At 46.6% G+C, this 25,743-nt stretch overlaps 1 protein-coding gene across 3 annotated transcripts in view; it reads left to right on the forward strand.

Annotated features, from left to right (window-relative positions):
- Nucleotides 1-25,743, forward strand: part of NBAS (NBAS subunit of NRZ tethering complex) — a 1,316,984-nt gene that overhangs the window by 91,829 nt on the left and 1,199,412 nt on the right. For all 3 annotated transcript variants that reach the window (XM_063915380.1, XM_063915382.1, XM_063915381.1), the window contains exons 8-9: nt 9,444-9,577; nt 10,816-10,914. In XM_063915380.1, the coding sequence (XP_063771450.1) occupies nt 9,444-9,577; nt 10,816-10,914 (233 nt within the window). The remainder of the gene's footprint in view (nt 1-9,443; nt 9,578-10,815; nt 10,915-25,743) is intronic.

Genomic DNA, 25,743 nt, shown 5'->3' on the forward strand with positions numbered 1-25,743 from the left:
CAGCGCCCTGCACCCTCAGTGACTGCCGTGTGAAGTGTGCTGAGAGGAAAATGGCGCACAGCTGCAGTGCTGTGCGCTACCTTTAGAAGACTGAGGAGTCTTCTGCCGCCGATTCTGGACCTCTTCTTGATTCAGCATCTGCAAGGGGGCCGGCGGCGCGGCTCCGGTGACCATCCAGGCTGTACCTGTGATCGTCCCTCTGGAGCTGATGTCCAGTAGCCAAGAAGCCAATCCATCCTGCACGCAGGTGAGTTCACTTCTTCTCCCCTAAGTCCCTCGTTGCAGTGATCCTGTTGCCAGCAGGACTCACTGTAAAATAAAAAACCTAAGCTAAACTTTTTCTAAGCAGCTCTTTAAGAGAGCCACCTAGATTGCACCCTTCTCGGCCGGGCACAAAAATCTAACTGGCTTGGAGGAGGGTCATAGGGGGAGGAGCCAGTGCACACCACCTGATCGGAAAGCTTTACTTTTGTGCCCTGTCTCCTGCGGAGCCGCTATTCCCCATGGTCCTTTCAGGAACCCCAGCATCCACTAGGACGATAGAGAAATGATGCTTCATATAGACAGGGCTAACATATTGTACAGTGCAGTGTAGGGAAAGCTAGTCACATTCATCAGACTATTTCCCAGGGAAGCTTCCAATCTAGTTTCATAACACACTGAGGACAGTCTTTTCAGATTAACCCAGCGTTATGTGTTTTACCCTGGTAGGAAACAAGCAGCTGAAGGAAAACTACATAAAAATACTACGTACATATTACCCTGGTCTGAATCACATGCAAGGTGACAATGCTGTCCACTGTGCTAACATTTTTATAGTCACCTGCATCTCTACATGATGTAAGGCTTCATCACTGGAGGTCTTTCTGATGAAAGTCAGAGGCAGTGCTGCCCGGGCTGGCTATTTTATAGCGTCCTGTGACCAGTTGTGTATGACTGTAGCGCCTCATCACTAGGGTCTTTCTGATGAAAGTGAGAGGCAGTGCTGTTCGGGCTGGCTATTATAGTATCCTGTGACCAGTTGTGTATGACTGTAGCGCCTCATCACTAGGGTCTTTCTGATGAAAGTGAGAGGCAGTGCTGTCCGGGCTGGCTATTATAGCGTCCTGTGACCAGTTGTGTATGACTGTAGGGCTTCATCACTAGGGTCTTTCTGATGAAAGTCAGAGGCAATGCTGTTTGGACTGGCTATTATAGTATCCTGTGACCAGTTGTGTATGACTGTAGTTCTTCATCATTAGGGTCTTTCTGATGAAAGTCAGAGGCAATGCTGTTTGGACTGGCTATTATAGCATCCTGTGACCAGTTGTGTATGACTGTAGGGCTTCATCACTAGAAATCTTTCTGATGAATGTCAGAGGCAATGCTGTTTGGACTGGTTATTATAGCATCCTGTAACCAGTTGTGTATGACTGTTGTTCTTCATCACTAGGGTCTTTCTGATGAAAGTCAGAGACAATGCTGTTCGGGCTGGCTATTATAGCATCCTGTGACCAGTTGTGTATGACTGTAAGGCTTCATCACTATCCTTGATCCCCTTTGTTGCAATCTGTCGCTCCCCCAGTAACTGACGCACATAGATGCTTCACCCCTTACCGCCTGTTACAGAAGACGGTGGCAGCCATTCCTATAATGGAGGCTTGTGTATTACTAGACCGTCACCTTGCCGAAGCTTTTTACACTCCAGTGCCTCATATACTCTACCATTAGGTCTAGCCTGACCCTATAGATTGCTGAGTCAGAGACACATTCACAATTCTATACGGTTCTTTCAAGATTTGTCAGTCTAATCTGATGAAATTATTAATCGTGAATTGATTTAAAAATGGTAAGTCTCTTATTTGGTGCAGTATTAAACCAGACACAAACTTTACATGCCTTAGACTTCTCCCATGCTCTAAAATGTCATGTTAAGTGCAGAAATCTGATAATACGAAAACACATCAATGGAGCTCATTCATCACCTGGACCAGCTTCAACTCCCTGCACCTGCACAGTGAGCTTCTGCCCTCTCCCTTCCCAGGCTGGGTCCTTATTGTGATGCTGGGGAGATTAATAATACGTTTATTGGAAGTCTTGCCCAGTGAGTTTTCAAAGGGTTCCAGTTATCCAGTAATAAGTGTTTCTGTACTGTGTGTAACAGAGGAATACCTGTGGGCTGGCTCTACCTGTATGCCGACAGCTCCCGTCACCACTGTCCTAGGGTTGTGCTCAGTGGGGTGCTATGTCTGACTGCACCGACCAATGAGAACAGAGGATGGTGCTTGTACACACGGCGTCAGAGCTGATTGGGCAGAATTTTCTTCTTGCCCTGCCAGATGTTCATAAGTCAGGATTGGAAGTGGGCCCCAGAGCAATAAACACCCCAATCCAGGTCGTGGCGTCGTACCAGTCAGAGGATTTGGGAGCAGAAAAGAAGGGGGCCTTGATATCCAGACACTGAATTCCAGAATTGCTAAAACTCGGAACTAAGGGGGTCATTCCGAGTTGATCGCTCGCTAGCAGTTTTTAGCAGCCGTGCAAACGCTATGCCGCCGCCCTCTGGGAGTGTATCTTAGCTCAGCAGAAGTGCGAACGATTGCATCGCAGAACGGCTACAAAAAAATATTGTGTAGTTTCTGAGTAGCTTCAGACCTACTCAGCGCTTGCGATCACTTCAGACCATTCAGTTCCGGATTTGACGTCACAAACATGCCCTGCGTTCGCCCAGCCACGCCTGCGTTTTTCCTGGCACGATCAACTCGGAATAACCCCCTATGGACTAATCCCCTATGGACTAAACCCCCTATGGACTAATCCTGCGATTTCCATACTGTCCCATGTGATCCTGGGCGTATATTAACCCTATGTATTGTCTTAGCACGGGCAGGGCTGCAGATGAAAGATATGCTGTTTTAATTTGATGAGGGGAGGAAAGCCATATAGTGAAAGGAGCAGGGTTCTCATGCAGCACAGAGTATATCAGGAGATGAGTGATGTGAAAGGGCAGGGCTACATTTGGCAGGGGCAGTGTCATGATGTGAGGAGGGGGTATTGGATGCAGCAGGAAGCCACAGACTGAGAGATATATAGTGGAAGGAGAAAGGTTCCCCAGCAGCACAAAGTATATCAGGACTGCGTGTGACAGGAGCAGTGACGTGATGTGAGGAGGGGGATGGAGGCAGCAGTGTGTAGACGCCCTAACTCTGACTCCGCATGAGATGTTGAGTGGATGCAGAACAAATAAGGTGTTTTTCTTCTTCACGGTCCATAGGCATCCACAGGGATGACCTTGGGGTATGTTTTTTTTATCTTCAAACACAAAAGTGATACTGTGCTTAAAAGTCAACCAACCATAGTGACCGTATTATTACATTCGTGTTTGTGATTCTTACATGCCGCTTTCGATTGGATTAGATCACGTTATATTTAGGTTTCTCTGACGTCCTAGTGGATGCTGGGAACTCCGAAAGGACCATGGGGAATAGCGGGCTCCGAAGGAGGCTGGGCACTCTAGAAAGATTTATGACTACCTGGTGTGCACTGGCTCCTCCCACTATGACCCTCCTCCAAGCCTCAGTTAGATCTTGTGCCCGGCCGAGGTTGGATGCACACTAGGGGCTCTCCTGAGCCTCTAGAAAGAAAGTATAGAATTAGGTTTTTTATTTTCAGTGAGACCTGCTGGCAACAGGCTCACTGCAGCGAGGGACTAAGGGGAGAAGAAGCGAACCTGCCTGCTTGCAGCCAGCTTGGGCTTCTTAGGCTACTGGACACCATTAGCTCCAGAGGGATCGACCGCAGGCCCAGTCCTTGGTGTTCGGTCCCGGAGCCGCGCCGCCGTCCCCCTTACAGAGCCAGAAGCAAGAAGAGGTCCGGAAAATCGGCGGCAGAAGACATCAGTCTTCACCAAGGTAGCGCACAGCACTGCAGCTGTGCGCCATTGCTCCTCATGCACACTTCACACTCCGGTCACTGAGGGTGCAGGGCGCTTGGGGGGGGCGCCCTGAGCAGCAATAAAAACACCTTGGCTGGCAAAAATACCACAATATATAGCCCCAGAGGCTATATATGTGGTAAATACCCCTGCCAGAATCCAGAAAAAAGCGGGAGAATAGGCCGCGGAAAAGGGGCGGAGCTATCGCCCTCAGACACACTGGCGCCATTTTCTCTTCACAGTGCAGCTGGAAGAAAGCTCCCCAGGCTCTCCCCTGTAGTTTTCAGGCTCAAAGGGTTAAAAAGAGAGGGGGGGCACTAAATTTAGGCGCAATATTGTATATACAAGCAGCTATGGGGGAAAATTCACTCGGTTATAGTGTTAATCCCCACATTATATGGCGCTCTGGTGTGTGCTGGCATACTCTCTCTCTGTCTCCCCAAAGGGCTTTGTGGGGTCCTGTCCTCAGTCAGAGCATTCCCTGTGTGTGTGCGGTGTGTCGGTACAGCTGTGTCGACATGTTTGAGGAGGAGGCTTATATAGTGACGGAGCAGATGCCGATAAATGTGATGTCGCCCCCTGTGGGGCCGACACCAGAGTGGATGGTTAGGTGAAAGGTATTAACCGACAGTGTCAACTCCTTACATAAAAGGGTGGATGACGTAACAGCTGTGGGACAGCCAGCTTCTCAGCCCGCGCCTGCCCAGGCGTCTCAAAGGCCATCAGGGGCTCAAAAACGCCCGCTCATTCAGATGGCAGACACAGATGTCGACACGGAGTCTGACTCCAGTGTCGACAAGGTTGAGGCATATACACAATCCACTAGGAACATCCGTGACTTGATCCCGGCAATAAAAAATGTGTTACACATTTCTGACATTAACCTCTAAAAATGGGTTTTTTTATGTTTGGGGAGAAAAAGCAGGCAGTGTTTTGTTCCCCCATCAGATGAATGAATGAAGTGTGTGAAAAGCGTGGGTTCCCCCTGATAAGAAACTGGTAATTTCTAAAAAGTTACTGATGGCGTACCTTTTCCCGCCAGAGGATAAGTTACGCTGGGAGATATCCCCTAGGGTGGATAAGGCGCTCACACGGTTGTCAAAATAGGTGGCACTGCCGTTTTAGGAATGGCCACTTTGAAGGTACCTGTTGATAAAAAGCAGGAGGCTATCCTGAAGTCTGTATTTACACACTCAGGTACTAGACTGAAACCTGCAGAGCGTGCTGCTGCAGCGTGGTCGGTGACCCTGTCAAACATACTAGTTTGCTAACATGAGAACATATTAAAGACGTCGTCTTATATATGAGGGATGCACAGAGGGATATTTTGCCGGCTGGCATCCAAAATGAATGTAATGTCCATTCTGTCAGGAGGGTATTAGAGACCTGTCACTGGACAGGTGATGCTGACTTTAAAAGGCGCATAGAGATTCTGCCTTATAAGGGTGAGGAATTATTTGGGGATGGTCTCTGGGACCTCGTATCCGCAGCAACAGCTGGGAAGAAATATTTTTACCTCAGTTTTCCTCACAGACTAAGAAAGCACTGTATTATCAGGTACAGTCCTTTCGGCTTCAGAAAAGCAAGCGGGTCAAGGGCGCTTCCTTTCTGTACAGAGACAAGGGAAGAGGGAAAAAGCTGCACCAGTCAGCCTGTTCCCAGAATCATAATTCTTCTCTCGCTTCCTCTGAGTCCACAGCATGACGCGGGGGCTCCACAGGTGTAGCCAGGTACAGTGGGGGGCCGTCTCAAAAATTTCAGCGATCAGTGGGCTCGCTCACAGGTGGATCCCTGTTTCATTCAAGTAGTATTTCAGGGGTACAAGCTGGAATTCGAGATGTCTTCCCCCCGCCGTTTCCTCAAATATGCCTTGCCGACAACTCCCTCAGGCAGGGAGGCTGTGCTAGAGGCAATTAATAAGCTGTATTCCCATCAGGTAATACTTAAGGTGCCCCTACTTCAACAAGGACGGGGTTACTATTCCACACGGTTTGGGGTACCGAAACCGCATGGTTCGGTGTGACCCTTTTTTATATTTAAAATCCTTGAACACATACATAAAAAAATTAAAGTTCAAGATGGAATCGCTCAGGGCGGTTATTGCAAGCCTGGACGAGGGGGATTACATGGTATCCCGGGACATCAAGGATGCTTACCTGCATGTCCCCATTTACTATCCTCGCCAGGAGTACCTCAGATTTGTGGTACAGGATTACCATTACCAAGTCCAGACTCTGCCGTTTGGACTGTACATGGCACCGAGGGTGTTACCAAGGTAATGGCCAGAATGATGATACTCCTTCGAAAAAGGGGAGTTTTTAATGATCCCGTACTTGGACAATCTCCTTATAAGGGCGAGGTCCAAGGAGCAGTTGCTAGTCGGGGTAGCACTATTTTGGAAAAGTGCTACAACAGCACGGTTGGATTCTAAACAGTCCAAAGACACAGCTGTTTCCTACGACACGTCTACTGTTCCTGGGGATGGTTCTGGACACAGACCAGAAATAAGTGTTTCTCCCGGAGGAGAAAGCCAAGGAGCTGTCATCTCTAGTCAGAGACCTCCTGAAGCCAAAACAGTTATCGGTGCATCATTGCACGCGAGTCCTGGGAAAAATGATAGCTTCCTACGAAGCAATCCCATTCGGCAGGTTCCATGCAAGAACTTTTCAGGGGGACCTGTTGGACAAGTGGTCCGGATCACATCTTCAGATGCATCGGCTGATAACCCTGTCTCCAAGGACCAGGGTATCTCTACTGTAGTGGCTGCAGAGTGCCCATCTTCAAGAGGGCCGCAGGTTCGACATACAGGACTAGGTCCTAGTGACCATGGATGCCAGCCTTTGAGGCTGGGGGGCAGTCACACAGGGAAGAAGCTTCCAGGGACTTTGGTCAAGTCAGGTGACTTCCCTACATAAATAATCTGGAACTGAGGGCCATTTACAATGCCCTGAGTCATGCAAGACCTCTGCTTCAAAACCGGCCGGTCCTGATCCAATCAGACACCATCACGGCAGTCGCCCATGTAAACCAACAGGGCGGCACAAGAAGCAGGATGGCGATGGCAGAAGCCACAAGGATTCTCCGATGGGCGGAAAATCATGTGTTAGCACTGTCAGCAGTGTTCATTCCCGGAGTGGACAACTGGGAAGCAGATCTTCTCAGCAGACACGACTTCCACCCGAGAGAGTGGGGACTTCATCCAGAAGTCTTCCAAAGGATTGTACACCATTGGAAAAGGCCACAGGTGGACATGAAGGCGTCCCGCCTCAACAAAAAGCTATAAAAGATATTGCGCCAGGTCAAGGGACCTTCAGGCGATAGCTGTGGACGCTCTGGTAACACCGTGGGTGTACCAGTCGGTTTATGTGTTCCCCCCTCTGCCTCTCATACCAAAGGTACTGAGAATAATAAGAAGGCGAGGAGTAAGAACGATACTCGTGGTTCCGGATTGGCCAAGAAGAGCCTGGTACCCAGAACTTCAAGAAATTATATCAGAGGACCCATGGCCTCTGCCGCTCAGACAGGACCTGCTGCAGCAGGGGCCCTGTCTGTTCCAAGACTTACCGCGGCTACGTTTTGATGGCATGGCGGTTGAACGCCGGATCCTAAAGGAAAAGGGCATTCCGGAGGAAGTCATTCCTACGCTGATTCAAGCCAGGAAAGATGTAACTGCAAAACATTATCACCGCATATGGCGGAAATATGTTGCTTGGTGTGAGGCCACAAAAGGCCCCAACAGAGGAATTTCAACTAGGTCGATTTCTGCATTTCCTACAAGCAGGAGTGTCTATGGGCCTAAAATTAGGCTCCATTAAGATACAGATCTCGGCTCTGTCGATTTTCTGCCAGAAAGAATTAACTTCAGTACCTGAAGTTCAGACATTGTAAAAGGAGTGCTGCATATTCAGCCCCCGGTTGTGCCTCCAGTGGCACCTTGGGATCTCAACGTGGTGTTGAGTTTCTTAAAATCACATTGGTTTGAACCACTAAAAACCGTGGATCTAAAATATCTCACGCGGAAAGTGGTCATGTTATTGACCTTGGCTTCGGCCAGGTGTGTATCAGAATTGGCGGCTTTGTCATATAAAAGTCCTTATCTGATTTTCCATATGGATAGGGCAGAATTGAGGACTCGTCCCCAGTTTCTCCCTAAGGTGGTATCAGTTTTTCACTTGAACCAACCTATTGTGGTGCCTGCGGCTACTAGGGACTTGGAGGATTCCAAGTTACTGGACGTAGTCAGGGCCTTGAAAAATTATGTTTCCAGGACGGCTAGAGTCAAGAAAATTGACTCGCTATTTACCCTGTATGCACCCAACAGGCTGGGTGCTCCTGCTTCTAAGCAGACTATCGCTCGCTGGATCTGTGACACGATTCAGCAGGCGCATTCTGCGGCTGGACTGCCGCATCCTAAATCAGTGAAAGCCCATTCCACAGGGAAGGTGGGCTCATCTTGGGCGGCTGCCCGAGAGGTCTCGGCTTTACAACTTTGCCGAGCTGTTACTTGGTCAGGGGCAAACACGTTTGCAAAATTCTACAAATTTGATACCCTGGCTGAGGAGGACCTTGAGTTCTCTCATTCGGTGCTGCAGAGTCATCCGCACTCTCCCGCCCGTTTGGGAGCTTTGGTATAATCCCCATGGTCCTTTCGGAGTTCCCAGCATCCACTAGGACGTCAGAGAAAATAAGATTTTACTCACCGGTAAATCTATTTCTCGTAGTCCGTAGTGGATGCTGGGCGCCCATCCCAAGTGCGGATTGTCTGCAATACTTGTAAATAGTTATTGCTAACTAAAGGGTTATTGTTGAGCCATCTGTTGAGAGGCTCAGTTGTTTTCATACTGTCAAACTGGATATAGTATCACGAGTTGTACGGTGTGATTGGTGTGGCTGGTATGAGTCTTACCCGGGATTCAAAATCCTTCCTTATTATGTCAGCTCGTCCGGGCACAGTGTCCTAACTGAGGCTTGGAGGAGGGTCATAGTGGGAGGAGCCAGTGCACACCAGGTAGTCATAAATCTTTCTAGAGTGCCCAGCCTCCTTCGGAGCCCGCTATTCCCCATGGTCCTTTCGGCGTTCCCAGCATCCACTACGGACTACGAGAAATAGATTTACCGGTGAGTAAAATCTTATTTTTAGTGGTCACTGAAATTAGTTTGACTTGTATCTAGTTTACCTCTATAATTCTTATAATAAAGCCACACAAGGCATAAAACACATTTTTCAAAACTACATCAGTCTAGCTGTCATAGTTACCATATCAGGGAAAGGAAATCTGTTTTTAAAAAGCAGTAACAGAAACATTTTAGAGGTTCTGTAGTAACATTTTTTTCTAAAACCTTTTTTTTTTTCCAGCTATAAATGACTTTTGTTATCTCTTTATAGTGGAAGCTGCAGTCCAGCAAGTTTGGTTTGTTTGCAAGATGGCGAAAGTGTTTTTATGTTTTGTGTTAAACTTACAACTAATGAAAATTGATCTAGGAATAATTTGTTAGACCTGACTCAGGTTCTCTTTCCACATATTTTTAGCAAACCAGCTTCCCCGGGGACATGGGTTATGCTGTCGCCGGCTTGATCTTCCTGGAGTACAAAGCCAGCACACAGTGGTCAGCGGAGCTGCTCGTCATCAATTATCGGGGGCAGCTGAAGAGTTACCTAGTGAGGTACGTTCTCTGCTTTGGTTTCACTATAGCATATACCATATCACCAGCAGTGGTGCAGGTGGCCTGATTTAGAGACAGGCGCGATGTACTGCTGCTACACATGTTACAGCGGCTGAAAGCCAGGGACTGTATGTGGGCTGAAATGGGGTAATGGTGACTCAAACGCAGGTGTGGGGCCGGATGTAATGACGCCAGAGTTTGGCGGCCGTGTGGGATGCTGGCCGAACTCGGACTGAAGGTTTTAAAATTAAATAAACACGAAGGAGATAAAACCATGATGTGTTTCTCTGTGTATTATACTTTTTATGTGTTGGAGTTGTTTACCCTTCAAGATTGAGATTGTTAATTGTGGTTTTCTCCTGTCCTATAGGATTGTTAGGGGTGGAGTTTGTGAATTCTTAGCTGATGCTAGGCATATTTAGTACCTGTCTGATCTGGTTCACCCTTCCACTGAGCCTATATCTCTGTTGTTTATGTAAATTTGTTGCATTAGCTCAGCTCACTCAATTGGTATTATTGGACAAGCAACAAGAATGTGGAATAACACCAGGGGAATTCCCTTAGAATAGGCTTTTTTTTTTTTTTTTTTTAAAGAAGTGTCAGCTCTGTGCCTGCATAATAAAACCAGTGTTTAAAAAAAAAAAAAAGATTTGGTTTAAACCAGCCAACCCTGTCAGAAGGCCAGTGTTCGACGATCTGCGTCTGATGGTTGTTCCTTTATGTTTGAGACTCCTCCAATCGGTGTCTCAATACAAATCCCAGCAGCTGCGACATATGCATATTTTCGCACAGCCGCTGCATACGTGATCAGCTGCAACGATGGTTGTGTACATCTCTGAATGAGGACCAGAGTTAGCAGACCCATGTGAAAGTTGCATGCAAGTGTTCTGAATTTTCTACAGGCCTCCCATATTATCAATATTCAGCAATAATCAGAATTAAAACCTTAATGTTCCTTGGGCTGGGAATTTCTTGCTTTACTGTTATGTGATCATGTGGATTTGATGTAAATACAGTATGTGTTTGTTTGGTAATTACTGACTTGGCAACAAGCATTCCAAGGTTCCAAGGCAGTCATACAGTAACTGATATAGGAATATATATAGTTTGCAACTATTAAAACCACAATTGGCCCATAATGTCTGTGGAATAAGGCCTATATAGGTCTTGCTGCAAAGCTATTGTTCTTATTTGCTTTTACTGATTTAATGGCTTTGTTGTTGTTTTTCACTTAACAGCGTTGGAGCCAACCACAGCTATCAAGAGAGTCACAGTTTCAACTTTGGTTGTCACTATACTCAGGGAATCTCCTCCGTGGTCTATCATGCTGGGCACCGGTAGGTGATAATATCTGTGTGTGCTGTCTTCTAATATGCTGTAGTTCTACGGTATCCGCTCTCTAGGTCGACAGTGTCTAGGTCGACCACTATTAGTCGACAGTAACTAGCTCGACAGGGTCTCTAGGTCGACAGGTCAAAAGGTCGACATTAGAGATGAGCGTGTTCGGTTTTACTCGGATTTACCCGAATCTCCTTATTGGCTTACGCCCGTCACGTGTTTTGGTTAGCCAATAAGAAAAATCCAGAAAAAAACTTGCGATAGTTCTGGCATTAAGAACCGAGTAAATCCGAACCCGCTCATCTCTAGTCGACATGGGTTTTTAAAAATGTATTTTTTTTTTATTTTTTTTAACTATTTCATATTTGACGATCCACGTGGACTACGATTGGGAACGTTAACCGTGCCCGAAGCATGGCGAGCGAAGCAGTGCACTAATTGGGGTTCCCGGTCACTGTACGGCGAAAACGACACCAAAATAGATAAAAAATACTCGTGTCGACCGTTTGACCTGTTGACCTAGATACCCTGTCGACCTAGATACCCTGTCGACCAATAGTTGTCCACCTAGACACTGTCGACCTAAGTGTGGTCGACCTTCAATACCACACCCAGTTCTACACGCCTAAAAGGGACATCCACTTTCAGGTCATCTTATGTAATTTCCTATTTGCAACAATTACCAATTGGACTAGTTTGCATTGTGGCGTCATTCTGTGCTTTTTAATCCTGTCTGCATATCATTAGGTCATTATATTTATTTCCGTTGGACACGACACGGCTCTACTCTGTATTGGATTTAGTTATAGTTTGCAAGCATTTGTAGGTTTTTCTTCTGTGGCGAAGACAGCAATTGTTTGTTCCTGGCACTACAAAGACATGGCTGAAGAGCACAGAAAGAAGCTAGTAAGATGAGCAGCGTGTTTAGTGAAATCTGCATTAAGCATGCCTCCCCACATTTGGATATGATAATTCAAGCCAAAATAAGTCCCACCTCTGACAGCTGGGAGAGATGAGGGAAAAAATGTACAGGCCATTAACATTATGGCATACAGTAATGTAACACGGCTCCTCATGCAGCTACTGCAAGTAGATTAATACCATGTGCATAAAGTGACCGGTGGTAGTGTCTATTATATAGACTGCTGCTGCTTCTACCTACATCATTACACAGCTAAACATATGGGTGTGATAGCAAATGCCGGCAGTCGGGATGTCAGCGGTCACATGGCCGACGTGGCATCCCGACTTTTAGAATGCCTAAAGGTGATGGGGGTAATTAATGTAGACCCTCGCATGTCCCCTACCCTAACCAGTAGTGGCTAGGGCTAAGATAGTGGGGGTGTCGGCTAGGGCTAAGACTCGGGGGGGGGGGGGGGGGGGGGGAGCGGCATCTACGGCTAACCCTCCCTGTAGTTCTTAACCCTAACCCCCCCAGGCCCTAACCCTAACAGTCAGCCCAATATTTACCTTCGGGATGTCAGGATTCCGAGTGTTGTCAGTATATTCTGGGTTCTTGTAGGGAAACAAGGGCACACATTACTGTACTATTGTCATTTTAATGATAGCATTGAAAAAAGATAGCAGCAATCTATAATTTTATTATAGAAAGTAACCTACCGTACGTGTCTGGTTATTCTGGCCTTATTTGATTTGGTGTTTTTTTTTGTACTTGCCTATTTTGGGATCTCTCCCCTGGCAGATCCAGGTGGGGAGCCCTGAGGGGCCTGAGCTTGTGGTAATGACAACATGATACTCATTGTATTCCCCCACCAGCTGCTGCGTAATGGCGTGATTCGCAGCTCTGCTCAGGGGGGAGGAGCCACAATGACATGATTTACAGCAAAACGTGTCACCATTGCACTAGTGAGGTGTGCGGGATCCAGGAGGGTGATTTACGTGCCAGGGATCCCGGGAGAGCTCCATGTAATTCTATAGAGAGATGGAGAGTTCGGGAGAGTAGTGAAGTGTGGAATTATTTATCTCTACCATCTTAACGGTAACTTTATGCTTCTTACATGCGTTCCTTTATTCTTTTACTGTATGTGCCCCCATCACAGCGGTTGGGAGGAATGTACGTGTAGAGACATAAGCGGATCTTCCTGCGTCTGCGCGTTTCTCACCAGTGCCGCATGCGCTTTCTCACGTAACATGTTGCAGCTCTTTGTAAAATGACTCCACAGACTGTAGAGAGAGAATGAGCGTTCTCTGCAATGATCAGTGCAGGGAACAGGCTTTGATGAGATGTAAGCGGGCGCAGGTTACTGCTTTAGAATTAAGACACTATTGTGTCTGCCTGTCTCCTGCCAGCTCCATAGTCTCTGTACTTTCTCACATTGTGTGAAGGTTCCTGTCTTGGAATACTAACAAATCAGTATCTATTATTAATCTGTGTGTTATGATAACTGCTTAGTTCTTATTCTCTTTCTGTTGTCCCGTGTCGGTGTATGAGGAACAGAGCACTGTCAGTTCTATATCTCTGCATGCTGGTTACAATACCCAGGATGTGCTTTCATTATGTGAGAGCAGCTGCCTAGTATACTGCCGCTTTATGTATACCTACTGTCCTGTACTACTGCCCTCCTCCTGTATGCTGGGTAACTTTCACAGTTCCAGGGCTTTTTAGGGCACAATATAATTGCTCTGTGATGCGCTGCAGCCTCCTCAGTCAACATAAGGCGCGCCAAGAACGATTTGTGAACTGCATTACAAAGTGATGTTCACTTTGTTGTCAGTCGTGATGAACAGTGCATCTGGAAGATGACCTACTGTATGTAGCCGTTGTAAGCAACTATTTGCTTTTTGAGTGTGAGACAGTCAACATTGCAATGCCAAAAGCTTCCAGGATATGCAAACATTCACAAAAGCAGGCAGATGGAACTGTTGGTGGCTCCCCTGTCCTTCCTTTTCTGAAGCTCCGGTTTAGGTTGATAATTTGTAGTCCAGAGACAGAGTCAAGCGTCAGAATTTAGTTCTGTTATTTGGAGTCCCAGGCTTTACTGGTTATGCAGGCTGCGTTGGGTCCTCCGGTTTGGAGAGCGTCTGGCATCCCTAAAGGATATCCACTGTAAGGTAAGGAGGAGGGTGCCAGCTTATTTCACACTGTGTATTTTATGACAGCACAGAAAGGCAACCACAGTGCTACAATGAATCTGATCTCTTGGTCTGAGCAGCCAAACAATGAATCTCGGGGTGATTCAGACCCGATTGTAGATGTGTTAAATTTAGTTTCTCTGACATGCGGGGGGACGCCCAGCACAGGGCTAGCTCTTAGGAGTTGGATAAGGAATTCATATTTTAATTACTGTGTTTTATGCGGTCCATGATCTAAGCATATTATATCACTAGCTGAATACCCGTGCTTCACTACGGAATTTCAAGTATTTCCGTGCGTGTAACTTTCGGTTTGAAGGGCTTCCTATTAAACTACATTTCCAGTCCTTCCTTCAGGCTGGAGAATGGCCAGGCTGTCAGAGGAGCTGACTCTGGAACAGGCAACATACAACTAGCCATGGGAGAAGAAGTCACCCCTCAGGTCCACACCAACCACTTTCACACTCTGCCCCTGAGCTTTGTTAATGGTCATGGTATAGCAGACCTTTACCGGGAGCTGCAGCCGTTTGAACTGGAAATGGTAGTCTGATGGGATCAGAGGAATTCTCAGAATGAAGACATTTTTCGGGTGGATGCTAGTGAAGCCCCTCACAATCCTCCAATTTAAAATGAAACAAAAATCGACAGATTGTCGGTAAAAGAATCGTTAAAAAATTATTGTTTTTAAACCTAGATTAACATGCTGCCAAAAATATATACACCTACTTAGGGGTAGATGCATTAAGCGTGGAGAAGTGATAAAGCAGTGATAAATGCAAGGTGATAACGCACCAGCCAGTCAGCTCCTAACTGTCAATTTACATATTGGAGCTGATTGGCTGGTGCGTTATCACCTTGCGCTTATCACTGCTTTATAATTTCTCCAGGCTTATTACATCTGCCCCTTGATTTGGTAACGTTTGTATGCAAAATTTTTTTTTACATCTTACCTGGATTAAGAGATAATGAAGAATTTATAAAAAAACAAAACACTTTTCACCCCTTTGGGGGTAGACTTTTGAAAAATCCCTTCTTAGTGGGTACCCACGTCACAAAACAAAGCTACTTTCCAAATTTCAAGTTCCTAGTCCTCACGGTTCCAGAGATTTTGTGATGAGTCAGTGAGTCGGTCAGTGGTATTTGGCTTTTATATATGTAATATGTTACTAGATTCCCAAACCATTCCTGTATGGTATGCTGGAAATCAGTGGCACAAAAGGAACTTAATTTTATTCAGTGATGCTCTTTTGGGGAACTTGCTTGCAAGTATGTGCAAACAATAGGAAGCAAGAAACAGGCTGACTCTCCCATATGCGAAAATCTGATATATTCCGAAATCGAAAGATTTTTTTTTGAATTCAATAGTTTTTATTTGAGTTTTTGATTTTGCATTAACAACTTACACAAAAAGTAAACCTAAAACTACAAACATACACAAAGAACATAAAAACAGCTGTACATACATAAGATCCATGGTACAACAAGCGGATGCAATGTCTCATAAATTATACATTCGCAAAGCGTCGGCGTCTGGGAATAAAACAACCCAAACAAGCCACTTCCAATATAAGCACAAGCATAGCAGAGTGAGCACAGTATATCGAAATACAACATAGCAAGGCCGGCCGCGGGGTATCCACTTCCACAACATCCCAGAAAAAAAAGATAAGGAAATAAATACAAATCTGAACTTTATTTATCCCTAAAATATCTAGAGCCTATCCACCTCCCCCATATTGTAAATAATTTTCTTTCCACCTTCCTAGCCAGGAACACAAATTTTTTGTGTGCAATAGTTTCGTTAACCAGAGATATCCAAGCCTTAGGTCCGGGGCCTCACCAGCCAATCACAGCCGGGCTATGCAAACCCTAGGCAGGGCACATAAATTGATGACATATCGCCTGCTGGGCAGATCTAAAGGCTCCTCGTCCACAACCAGCAGTGCACACAGCATATGCGTAAATATGGGAGAGGGAATACCTGTATCGGTTATGGTACGTATAACTGCCTTCCAAAACAAAGATATGCTAGGGCACAACCAAAGCAGATGCCAAAAGTCGGCACCCATGGCTCCACACTTAGGGCACCGTGAGCTGTGAGACCCCCCAATATGCGCTAACGTCACCGGGGTCATATACACCCTGTGCAGTATGTATAATTGTATCTGCTGGTATCTAACAGAGGAAGTGGAGATCCGATGGGATCCCAAAGCAGTGTTCCATGCATCATCCGATAACTGACCCACATCCGACTCCCACCTACCCCGAAGGGAAGCTAGAGGGTCAGTATGGTGCACCTGGAGAATGCGACCATATATCTTAGAAACCAGGTGTCCTGAGTCCAACGTCCGCAGCATTAATTTGACAGGGGAATCAACGAGGACCGGAGGGCCATTCGGGAACTGGGCAGCCAAAGCGTGTCTCAGCTGAAGGAACCGAAAGAAGAACCCTGAGGGGACATTGTGCGCTTGTTGTAGTTGCTGGAATGAGTTAAGGGTCCCACTACTATATAAATGGCCCAAAGAGTACACTCCCCAGTTTCCCCAGACTTCCCGGACTTGAAGTTGACACAGTTCCGGCAACCCCTAAGCATTATCCAGTGGGGTATCAGGATCAACACCGTGACCACGCATCACAGAGTGCACCAATTTTCATATCAGGATGGACTGTTTAATCAGTGGCAGTGTGGACATTTTGACGCTACCGCAAAAGAGTAGCTGTAACGGGGAGCCACCAGGATAGTCATGGTGCATCATCAGCGAATGCAAAGCCAGGGTATCGAGGTCGTTGACCCACTCCCAGACGTGTCAGTTGTGCCGCATAGTAATAAAAGCGGAAGTTGGGGAGAGCCAGACCCCCCAGCTCCGGTTTCAAACGTGCCCGCTTACTAGCCCACACCAGGGAGGAAAGCAACCCATTTATTTGTTTAAAAATCTTCTGATGAATATAAACGGGAGAGTGCTGCTAAATATATAGAAGTTTGGGCTGGAAAACCATTTTTACCATATTAACTTTCCCTATGACCGTTAAAGGTAGCTTTCCCCAGGCCTTCACCCTACTACGAAGATATGTTATTTGTGGAGTAATATTCAGGGAGGAAAATTTCTGAGGATCATTAGACACCCAAATGCCCAGATATTTGAAGGAGTCCACCCACCGCAATGGGAGAGCTACTAACGGGGAGGCAGGAACTTCGCCCCGGAGCGGGGTAATAAAGGATTTCTCCCAATTAATCAGGAGCCCAGAGTATCGCCCGAACTCATTAATAATTTCCAAGATCCTAGGCATAGACTCAGCATAGCGATCCACAAACAACAAAACGTCATCGGCATATAAGGCCACCCTATCCTCTCGGGCACCCACCTTAAAACCAGAGATCTCCACGTCCGCCCTCAGGAGACATGCAAGGGGTTCAATGGCCATAGTAAACAGAGTAGGGGACAGTGGGCATCCCTGGCGCGTACCCCTAGATAGGGGAAAGGAGTGAGACACAAAACCATTTACCGCCACCCTAGCTGAAGGAGAAGAATACATCAATCGAACATATTTAATAAAGTTTGGGCCTAAACCAAATCTACGCATAACTTCCCACAAATAATCCCACTCCACAGAATCAAAAGCCTTAGCGGCATCCAATGAAACAACTATGGAGGAGGAGGGATCCTCGCGGGGGATTTGGAGGTGAGTAAACAGACGTCTAAGATTAATGGAAGTCGATTTATTGGGCATAAATCCCGTTTGATCCGGGTGTATTATGTGAGAGATAACTGCATTAATCTACCAGCCAGCACCTTAGCCAAAATTGTAATATCACTGGGTAAAAGGGATATAGGGCGATAGGACTCAACTTTCCTAAGATCCTTGTCCGGTTTAGGGAGAACCACAATCACTGCCTCCGCCATAGACGGGGGGAGAGACTCCTGTGCAAAGATTTGGCCATACAACTCAAGTAGGTGAGGGACGAAGAAATCCAAGTGCTGCTTATAGACCTCAGAAGGTATGCCATCCAAACCCGAGGCTTTACCACTAGGGGAGGCCTTAACAGCGGCCATAATTTCTTCAGGTGAGATAGGTGCCTCCAAAAGGTCGTAAGCCTCACTGGATAGAGTGGGGAAACAAACACTGTCTAAATAATCGTTCAGTTGCGACGAAGTACAGTTCAGTTTGGAATCGTACAAGCGTCTGTAATAGGATACAAATTCAGACGCAATCTGTGGGGTCTGTGTCAGGGGAACACCATCAGGGGTCACAATCTCAACCACAACATTAGTAGGTCGATCACCCCGGCCAGGGAGGCCAGGTATGACCTCGGCCTATCACCAGTAGCGTAAAAGGTATGGGAGGAGAAAAGGAGTCTATGCTGAGTCTTTTCCATTAAGTAATCTTTCCATTCTCTCTGAGCCGATAGCCAAGCTAGTTTAGAACTGTTCAAAGAATCCTGTAATTATTGTAATTCTGCAGCGACTCTCTGGGCCTCCAACTCAGCCTCCCGTCGCCTATAAAAGGTCTTCAAATTAGACACCCGTTTAATCAAACTGCCCCTCAGAAACGCCTTGAATGTGTCCCATAAATTAGAGAGAGCTTTTTCGGCACTGTTCATTACAAAGAATTCCCGCCATGCAGCCACTATATCAGAGCCGTCCCCCATGTGTACGAGCCAAAACGGATTAAATTTCCATACGGCCTGGCCCCTAGAGCAGTTGAAGTCTAAGGTAAAGGTCAAGGGGGAGTGATCTGATATACCCCTAGTCTCATATCTGATACCACCAACCCGGGGAACCATGGGGGTCATTCCGAGTTGTTCGCTCGTTATTTTATTTTCGCAACGGAGCGATTAGTCGCTAATGCGCATGCGCAATGTTCGCACTGCGACTGCGCCAAGTAAATTTGCTATGCAGTTAGGTATTTTACTCACGGCATTACGAGGTTTTTTCTTCGTTCTGGTGATCGTAATGTGATTGACAGGAAGTGGGTGTTTCTGGGCGGAAACGGGCCGTTTTATGGGTGTGTGCAAAAAAACGCTACCGTTTCTGGGAAAAACGCGGGAGTGGCTGGAGAAACGGAGGAGTGTCTGGGCGAACGCTGGGTGTGTTTGTGACGTCAAACCAGGAACGAAACTGACTGAACTGATCGCAGATGCCGAGTAAGTGTGGAGCTACTCAGAAACTGCTAAGAAGTGTCTATTCGCAATTTTGATAATCTTTCGTTCGCAATTTTGATAAGCTAAGATTCACTCCCAGTAGGCGGCGGCTTAGCGTGTGCAAAGCTGCTAAAAGCAGCTTGCGAGCGAATAACTCGGAATGAGGGCCCATGTCGCTCGAGAGGAGGGCCAGGTCAATCCTGGAGAACGAAGAATGAGAGTGAGAGAAACAGGAGTATTGTTTAAGAGACGGATGTCTCAACCTCCAAGGATCGACCAGGCCCAACCCCGACACCACATCTGCAAAGGTGGACTTCCCAGGATACGCAGCAGATGGTGATATGGAGAACCTGTCCTTCGCCGCATCTAGCACATTATTGAAGTCCCCAAGGCATATAACAGATATCCCGGGAAATTAAGCCATGAACCCAGCAGCCTTCTTAAGGGCATCAGGAGAATAAGGAGGGGGCACATAAACAGCTAGAAGGAGAACAGGAAAATAAAATAATCTACATTTCAAAAACACATATCTCCCCCAGGGATCCGTTTGTATAGACTCCAGCACAAAGGGGAAGGTCCTCCTAATAAGGACCGAAACTCCACGAGAGGCAGAAGTGTGCATGGAGTGGTACGCCCATCCCACCCAGGGTCTTTTCAAAGAGAGAATCCTACGATCCACCAAGTGAGTTTCCATAAGACAGACAATATCAGCGACATAATGTCTAATCTGCCGGAGTACCAGAGACCTCTTAACTTTATCTTGAGCCCTCTCACGTTCCACGATAACACTTTAAGCCCAGCCATAGGACGTCAGAAGTACAATGAGAACAACAGCCCGCGGCCGGCCAAGTCCGCCATGCATAAGCGCAGTCACCAGACACCATTGCTTAAGTAGTACAGCAGCAAACCACATACATTCAAAACATAAACTTCCACACAAAAAATAAGTACAGCCCAAAACCTTCCCTCGCCCCCCCACCCTGTATACGACCCCCAACATGCAGCATACTTGGATCCCAAACTGAGTGCAAATACCTAGAAACAAAAATAAACAGAATTTCGGAAAAACCATTGACCTAGTGCAAACACACCTTAATCGGGGCCAAGAATATAATGACTCTCACACCAACCACAGCCCCCCCCCCCCACCCGAAAAAATTGAGGGGAAATCATAGAGATCCACCTCCCAGGTCTATCCAATACACAAAATAAAACCTACACGGATATCATGGAACCATATATATCAAGCCATATATATAACCCCCCCACCCCCCAGAAAAGGAATAACATAAAAGAAATATCAGAGCAGTCAAGCAGATAACCATATAACATGTCTTAACCGCGGAGGCAGAACAGCGGGAGATGAAATAGAAATCAGAATCAATCAAACACTCCCGCATCTTGTCACCCCGCAGTAAATGACTTATATAATCACCGCTAACAGAATACATAACAAGGAAAACAAGAAAAAAGGAAGAATTCCGTCTCCAGAGCCACACTAGAAAATCAAGGATCCGCAAGGGCACGCCTCGCCGGGAATCATCTGTCCAGCCATACCATGGCCTCACAAGGAGTTGCAAAAAGCTTTGTTTCTCCATCAGCCACCACCCGCAGTCTTGATGGGAAGAGCATGGCATATGACAGGTCAAGTTTCACGGAGTCTCCTCTTAACAGGCAAGAATTGAGCCTTATCTTTTTGTACATCCACTGCGAAATCCGGGAAAACCGATATGGGCGACCCATTCCATTTTAAAGGGCCTTTGGTACGAGCCAGCCTTATAACTGTGTCACGGTCACGGAAGTGGAGGAACTTAACAATAAAGGTGCGGGGTGGAGCCCCTGGAGGCAGCGGGTGCATTGGAACTCTATGGGCCCGTTCAACGGTGAAGTAAGGCGAAAATTCCTCAGATCCAAAGGCATCCCGGAGCCATTTTACGAGAAACTCTTCAGGAGCTGAGCCCTCCTCCTTCTCTAGCAGGCCAATAAAGCGGACGTTATTGCGCCGCAGATGTCCCTCCATATCCGTCAGCTTTTTGCGCACATCAGTCATCTGAGATTCCAAAGCATCAGTACGACGACCCAGCTGGCCGACAGAGTCTTCAACATTGGATATATATATATATATATATATATGTCTCAGCCTCTCCCACTCTCTCTCTCACCCGCTGAAGGTCCTGATGGATAATGGAGAGATCAGACTGCACTTGCCCGATTTTATCAGCCAAACGCGTCTCACTGGCAGTCACCGCATCCAATACTCTCTGCAGCGCAGCATCCGGAGGATCAGAGGAGGCGGAACTATACGCAGGAGATGGGGGCGATGCCTCAGATCTTAAAGTCTCTCCCCTCTGCTGCTGAGGGCCAGGGTTACGGACAAACTTATCCATCGCGCCCGCCGCCGCACTACTTTGGCGGCCTCTCACCATTTTGGACTGCACGGTGTCGCTCCGTCCAGCCAACAGGATATATCAAAGCAAATACAGACAAGAGGGGGGCGTCCGCACCAACACCCTACGGAGAGGCCAGCGGGTGCGAGAGAGTAAGTAGATATGTATAGATGGACAACAGGACCAGAGTCTCCGGTTATAATGCAAAGTGTCCGCCTAATGGAGCACAGTAGGGAAGCTTGCGCCACATAGGATGAGGGCAAGGTCAGCGAACCAGAAGAGTAAAGCAGGAGGAGGGGGGAAAGGGTAGATGCAGCCCAATGGCCTACCAGCCAGCTCAATTGAAGCCCCAAATAATAGTCCTCCCCGCAGCAGTATACCCGCGCCCCGTGTACCTGGGCCCCAGTCAGGATGGGAACATGCAGCAGCAGGGGATCCAGAAAATGGCCGCAATGGCAGGCAGCAGAGGATGAGCAGGGTGGCCACGCTGTGATCTCTCCAGGCTCTCTCACAGCTAAAGGGGCGGTTGATGTAGCTCCCCACTCCCGCCTGTCAGCGTCTCGGCCGGCTGCAGCGGGCGGCGGTAGATCGCGGGAGCCGAACTTCCTGTTTCCCGGGCAGCGCGAGTCCGTGGCAGTACGGGGTGATCCAGGCAGCCCCACACAGGACACCCCCCGGGCACTCCAGCAGGCAGACGGGGCGGCAGATGAGAGCCCCTCACTCCCCTTCACCAGGGACACGGCTGGCTGTAGCGGGCGGCGGCGGGTAGCAGGAGCCGGACTTCCGGTTAGAGGAGAGCGCAAGGCAGCGGCTTCACACGCTGGCCCAGCGCAGAGCAGGGCCCGCCAGGCAAACAGGGCTCCAGGAACACGGGAGACAGCGGCAGCCGGATCAAACCAGCTCCAGGGGGGGCAGGAGACGTTTATAAAGCGATGGCCCCAATATCAGACCCGGGGGGAGTATAGGATAATAAAACAGGATATAGTGGCTGGAGAGCTGCACAGTGCAAGTGCTACTCCATGCCCGTCCAGGCCACGCCCCCCCGAAATCGAAAGATTTTTTAGTGTGACTACATCACCATGTCCAGCCTTTATGCTATGCCCTAAGTCTGTCTCTCTATCTATCTAGCTATCTGTCTGTCTATGTCTGTGTCTATCTATTCTAGAATTGCTGGAATGTTAACTATTGTGGACACATGCAGGTGTAAACATATATGGGGTTTTAGTGATTTACGGTTCCACTAGAGACATATATCTATCTGTTGGCGTTTCTGATTCGTAAAAAGGGAAACCAGTGAAAAAATGAATGACCCGTCCCATGATAGCAGCTAGGTGTCTAAGGCCCAACACCAAAAAGATTTACAACCCCTCTTTTCTGCCTACATGATACATAGAATTACATGTTACTGCATAGATAAAGGAAACATCCTATATGTAGGAGAACTTAGCGGAATGACCTTGAATTCTGGGAGTTTATATTTATTGGTTCCAGATCAGGTCTGTGAAATTGTGATTCCTGACAATTGTTTGGTTTGCCTTTCTTCGTCCTTATAATTTTCTCTGATATTTGTGATATCACATATACAGATGTGTCCACTTACATCTTTGCTTTTTTACAAATTTGGCACAACATGTACTTGTGGAAAAGCTGATGGTAAAGAGTTATAAAACCAATCCCTGCTCCATATCGCCTCTTACACAGTGCCTCATCTTTTTTTTTTTTTTCGGTTCCGTGTGTGGAAATCTTTAATCATCACAAATAGCCTTCTGCTCACCAAGAGCTTTAGGAACCAGCGAAGCAGTAGCTCTATTAATCTTAATACTTCCCCCTTTTCTTCTGGATCTGTGTAAAAGAAAGCGCTTTTGTTTTTCTCACAGCTATATGCTGCCATAGTAAATTTTATTCCAGCCTGAGAGATTTTTTTTCTTCTTTTTTTTCTTTCCTTTTAAACCCCCCCCCCAAAACCCTTAAGTTAATATGGCAGCTCCATTCCAGCTGTCACGGAATCTCATCCATCCTGATAAGAGCCTTTTAAATTCTACATCTGCTGAACTGATGTGATGGCTTTTCTGGGGAAAACAAATAAGGTAACGGTGCAGTAGAGGCCGAACGCCACCCCAGGCCCTAGTATGTGTGTCATGGGTATCCATCAACTGTGGGGTATGGTTTAGATGTCAGAAATTTAGCACATGCTCCCCCATAGCAAAACATTGTTGTGTTGGAATCTCTCATCTGTCATCGTTGCAGACAAATATCCTGAAAGATTGTTTGAGGCTAATGCAGGTACAGGTCATCAGGGTCACAGGAACGCACATACTGTAGCTGGGTCTCTCACCTACTAGCTTTGACCCCCAACCCACTGATCACCTTCGGAATGAAGTGGAATGTACTCTATAATGCAGGGGTTCTCAACTCCAGTCCTCATGTACCACCAGCAGGTCATGTTTTGTGGATGTCTTTAATCATCAGTTTGTTTTGCAGGGTCCGCTCTAATCCCACACACACAAATCTTCAAATTGGGGCCGTAAATGTATGGCCCGCATAAAGCTGCCTATACACCTAAAGATTTATTGCCCGATCTGGCTGGTTGGAACGAAAATCTGGTAATGGATGAGAGCAAATGACAATTGACCATTTGCACCGAAATGCCGGAAAACTGTCAAAAAGGGTCGTTCGGACAAATTGGTTCAATCAAATGGATTTAATCAATCTGTCTGATTGACCATTTTTGTCTGTTTTTCAGTGTTTGGGAGCAAATAGTCAATTTTCATTTGTTCCCACCCATTACCAGATTTTTGTTCCAACCAGCCAGATCGGACAATACATTTTTAGGTGTATGGCCAGCGTCCACTTTATTTATTTATTTATTTATTTATTTATTTAATGGTCTCAATTTCAGTTTTGTAGTGCTCTTATTAACCACTTGCCTGGCATGGTGGCATCAAATGCGACCATGCCTGCAAGTGCTCTATCTGACCTGGTCGCACGGGATGCGACCAGTCAGATAGAGAGTGTTAGCAGCGGCAGGGAAGAGAAACTTCCCTCCGCTGCTGCTCTCAGAGGGACCGGAAGGTTACCTGTGCCTCCCTGCACCCTCCCCTACTGATTGCCGTGCTGCCGATCACTGCTGATTGGTCAGCACGGCAGGATCCTCCCCCTCCAGCGGCTGCAGACAATAGCAGCCGCTGTGGAGTGTAAATTAACCCCCCCATGCCACCTCAAGACCCCCCTGTATACCTGGAGTCTATCCCGGCTTTCAAAATGAAAGCCGCAATGTTCCCGATCGATGTTTCGATGTTTGGAAAAGAAAACGAAAAAAATATATATGTATTTTTTTTTTAACTAAAATCATTTTGGATAGGGTTAAATTAATGATCTTAATTCACTCATAAAGAACCTGACAATTTCGGAGCGGTTTTTGGGGAAAAAAATCGCCAGTTAAGTGGTTAATACAGTGACCGCTAATGTAAGAGCCGTGCTTTCTTTCACAAAATATCATGGTATATGGATGTGCTGGGATATTGCGAGCATCCACTGCAAATGTTAATGAGCATAACGTTACATTTTATCTGGGTATACAGAATACGCTGTGTTCCCCCGGTGTAGCAATGACCTGCCCTGCTTTTGAATGTATGTAAAGAAATAAATATCACCAATTACTATATGAAATTCACTAGCTTTAAATATTTAAAAAATGCACTTCCCATTCATTGGCCGGTTTTACAGCCACATCCTATAGCACTTTGAAAAATATATATATATCTTATTATTATTATACTCTTACAGCGATTACAAGATTTCTTTGTTGTTGCAGTAAAATGAATTTGTATGAAATATTACCTGGTGATAAACATGACTGCACTAAAATTGCCCTCCGAAGCCGCTAACATTTTTTCTCTAATGCTCCGCTATTCTAAAAAGCATTTTATTAGTCCTGTATCAAGGCTGCACACACAATCCGTCACGCCTGTGCTCACTATACAGTATATACAAGGTTGCATTTTTTATTTTGTTTTTTTACATTAAATTATTTTTTAGTAATGTTTCAGTATTTTGTGTTCTGTCCCCGTGTTGTTTTTTTCCCCCTCTCCTAATAATGTGTCAATAACTTTTCTAGTCGTTCCTCAAACCTAACCTAAAATAATCCCATAAACCAGTATGAAGCAAATCTTGGGGGTTAGCAAAATCTAGAACCACATCCAGTACTC

Source organism: Pseudophryne corroboree, chromosome 4, assembly GCF_028390025.1.
Source record: "Pseudophryne corroboree isolate aPseCor3 chromosome 4, aPseCor3.hap2, whole genome shotgun sequence".
Lineage (NCBI taxonomy): Eukaryota > Metazoa > Chordata > Amphibia > Anura > Myobatrachidae > Pseudophryne > Pseudophryne corroboree.